This window comes from Monoraphidium neglectum (assembly GCF_000611645.1).
Source record: "Monoraphidium neglectum strain SAG 48.87 unplaced genomic scaffold scaffold03392, whole genome shotgun sequence".
Taxonomy (NCBI): domain Eukaryota; kingdom Viridiplantae; phylum Chlorophyta; class Chlorophyceae; order Sphaeropleales; family Selenastraceae; genus Monoraphidium; species Monoraphidium neglectum.
This window is the reverse complement of record NW_014010237.1, coordinates 1,940-5,017: the sequence shown is the minus strand read 5'-3', so window position 1 is coordinate 5,017 and position 3,078 is coordinate 1,940. Positions and strand designations below refer to the sequence as shown.

The following is a 3,078-nucleotide window of genomic DNA, read 5'->3' as shown; positions in this document are numbered from 1 at the left end:
GTCCAGCACAACAGCCAGGCCGCCGCGGCCTTTGCGCTGCAGGCGCTGTGCGCGGGCCACGCGCCCAACCGCCGCGCCGCGCTCGACGTGCTCGCGCTGGAGGCGTGGCTCGGGCACAACATCAGCGTCGACCTCTCCCCCGCGGGGCTGGACACTGTCGCGGCGGACCTGCAGGCGCCCGGCGTGATGGGCACCCTTGATGGCGACGGCTCGGACCACTGGCCGCACGACTGAGCCCGACGGCGGGCTCTCGCTTACATTCGCTCTCGGCCGCGCGCGGCCTTCTGGTGCACGCGGCGGCGGGGGGGGCGGCGCTGCCTGTTTTGGGAGGGCTCTCCGCTCCTTTGCTGGAGCTTTTGCGGAGTCGCTTTGTTCTTCCAGTGATCTTTCCCGCGGCTCTTTTGGCCGCGCCCGCTTTGCGCAATCAGTAGCTCAGGCAGAGCAGGGCTGTGTGTTGCGGCCCTCTTTGGGCCCGCCGCGCTCGGCCCCACGCGCTGTAGAGTGGGTGAGCGGTCGGCCGTCCTCTGTTTTGGGGGGCAAGCCACATCCCGGCGCTGCGACTCCTAGGTAGCACCCCGCCTTCTCTCTCCCCGAGTCGAACGCCCACACAGGCGGCAGCCGTTCATAGCGACGCGCAAAGCTGCTCACGTCACTACCTTGTGCCACATGTACGAGCCTTCCCCGGAACAAAAAGTTCCTACAAGTGTGCAGGCGCTGCAAGGGGCCCTGCCCCTTCACCCCTTGCATCACCCCTGTGCGTTGCCCATCCCGTCCCTGTGCTGCCCTGGATCGCCCGCAACCCCCGCGCGTGCATCCTTTGTCCTCGTGAGTTCACGACATGTGAGTGTTAGCAAGTCCGTTCCTGTCCCCACACCCCGCAGCAGCCTAGCATAAGCGAAGCGAAGCAACCGACCCGAATTCAAGCGCACGCGGCCTTTTTGCGTGTGCCGCCTGTGCGTGCGAGCGAAGGGCCCACCCTGTCCAGCGCCACCGCGCGCGGCAGCGGCCGAAAACGCGAGAGCCCCGAGAGGGCCCTGGGGTGCCAAGCCGCCGCTGTGAGACGCGGCGCGCAGCCCCCAGCCGGCACGCGAGGCACGAGGAACATGCCGCCCGTCCCAGGGATGGCACTTTGCTGGGGTTTCGGGGTGGGGTTGGGGCAGGACGCTTCTCTTAAACCTGTGTTGGGCCGGGTGGGTACAGCGTGGCTGTTGATTGAGGACGGGGCGATTACCCGTAGCACGGGCCGAGGCGACACCTGGCAGTGGGAGAACAGCATTGCCCGCCGCACGCACCGCCGCCGCCCTTTGGCCTATGTCTCTGGGTGGTGCCGGGCCAGTGGCGGCCGCCCGCTTTTCGGATAACTGCAAAGCGCGCGGTGGCCCGCGCTCGGGTGCCTGCGTCCGTTCTGGCCTGGCCTTCTGGCCCGGGGCTGACACTACGTCTCGCCAGCTCTTTCCCCTGCGTGCATCAGTATCAGTATCAACTTTCTTAGAGTGAGTTCGTTGGCCGCCCTGAGGCCGGGCCGATTTGAGCCACTCGTGCGGCTGCCCTACCAAGCGGCGGCGTCGTACCTCTCGCCCTGGACTGCTTGTTTGTGCTGCCAGCCGTTTCATCCTCGATTATGACCAAGTCGCAGAACCACAGGCTATGTATTATAAACCTACTCTCAACTCTTCAGTAACACCAATAACAACTCATACCAGAACACGTGCCAAGTTGGGGCTGCGGGGAGTTAAGCAAGCCGGAATGGGAGGGCGGGAGCAGCATGCGAGTGAGTCATCATCACCGCTGGAGCAGCATGCGAGTGAACCATCCTCACCGCAACCACCTTATTTGTATGTGCAGTACAACCTCAATGCCGCCAGCGCCTGTCCAGGACATTCACAAACCTGCTATGCCTGTTCATTCTTCATCACAAGTGAGCCCCCCACAGAGACCACCACGGGCTGAGTCCTTGCAAGCTCGACACAGCACATTCCAAAGACAGGGACGCCACCCTGCGCCGCGCGCGCGCCACCAAGCTACATCGTGGCGCGGCAGTGCGAGCAGTGGGCGCCCTTCCTGCCCGCGGGCGCGGCGCTGATCGGCGCGCACGCCCAGCGGTCTTTGTGGCGCTGCGCAACGATGCCGTGCAGCGCGGCCGCCGCCTGCAGGGGCGCGGCCGGCCCTTGCTTTCCTGGCAGCGCGTGCCCCACCACGCCGCCGCGCGCCGCCACCTTGGCGGCCGCGCCCGCGCCCTCCCCGGCCCCGTCGCCGGCGCCGTCCTCGGTCCCGCCCGCGTCGCTGCCGCCCGCGTCGCTCGCGGAGCGGGCGCCGCCGCCGTTGCTGCTGGTGCTGCTGGTGCTGCTGCTGCTGCTGGCGTCCCAGCCCTCCGGCTCAGACGAGTCGAGGGACGCCTCCTTGCGAATCCCTGCCACCCCCGCCGGCGGCGGCCCGCCCTCCTCAGCAGCCGCCGGCGCGGCCGCCGGCGCCGCCGCGGCAGCGGCCGCGGGCGCTTGGCGCGCCGGCTTCGGCTTTGGCGGCGGCGGAGGTGGGGAGTCCACCAACAGGCGGAGGCTGTTGAGGGCGACGAGCAGGGTGGAGCCCTCGTGCAGCGTCACGGCCAGCCACAGGGGGAACAGGCCGGCCAGCGTCGGCAGCGTGGCCACGGCGACAGACACCAGGGAAAGCACCAGGTTCTGGGTTGGTAAATGAGGAGGGGAGGGGGCCGGGAATTTTCAGCGAGCGTTGGGCAAGCAGGAGCGCAAGCGCGCCGTCGATGATGGCGGGAGCGATCAAGGCCCCGCGCCGCTCACACCAGTGCAGGTCGGCGCTCGGGCAGGGCAGGTTGAGACCCGGTGGTGTCGGCGCCGAGGGGGGCACGGGCGCGCGGCCGGGGCGCGGGGAGCATACCTGCTTGAGGACGGCCTGGGTGCGGTCTGCCATCCTGAAGAGCCACGGCAGGTTGGTAACGCCGCGGCCGTTGAGGATGATCAGGTCGGCCGCCGCGGCCACCATGTCGCTGGGGGTGGCGGCGATGGCGACGCCAACCTTGGGGGTGGTGATGAGGGGGGGCGAGGGACGGGCGGGGCGGGGTGG

At 68.6% G+C, this 3,078-nt stretch overlaps 2 protein-coding genes across 2 annotated transcripts in view; one reads left to right on the top strand and one right to left on the bottom strand.

Annotated features, from left to right (window-relative positions):
- The window catches only part of MNEG_12713 (hypothetical protein), a gene marked incomplete at both ends in the record, with an annotated part of 2,588 nt that extends 2,354 nt beyond the window's left edge, over window positions 1-234 (top strand). The window contains one exon of the mRNA XM_014038816.1: window positions 7-234. Coding sequence (XP_013894270.1) covers window positions 7-234 — 228 coding nt within the window. The remainder of the gene's footprint in view (window positions 1-6) is intronic.
- A 1,787-nt stretch (window positions 235-2,021) lies between these two features.
- Window positions 2,022-3,078, bottom strand: part of MNEG_12712 (heavy metal transporting ATPase) — a gene marked incomplete at both ends in the record, with an annotated part of 2,855 nt that continues 1,798 nt past the window's right edge. Inside the window, 2 exons of the mRNA XM_014038815.1 lie at window positions 2,022-2,678; window positions 2,893-3,030. Of these exons, the coding sequence (XP_013894269.1) occupies window positions 2,022-2,678; window positions 2,893-3,030 (795 nt within the window). The remainder of the gene's footprint in view (window positions 2,679-2,892; window positions 3,031-3,078) is intronic.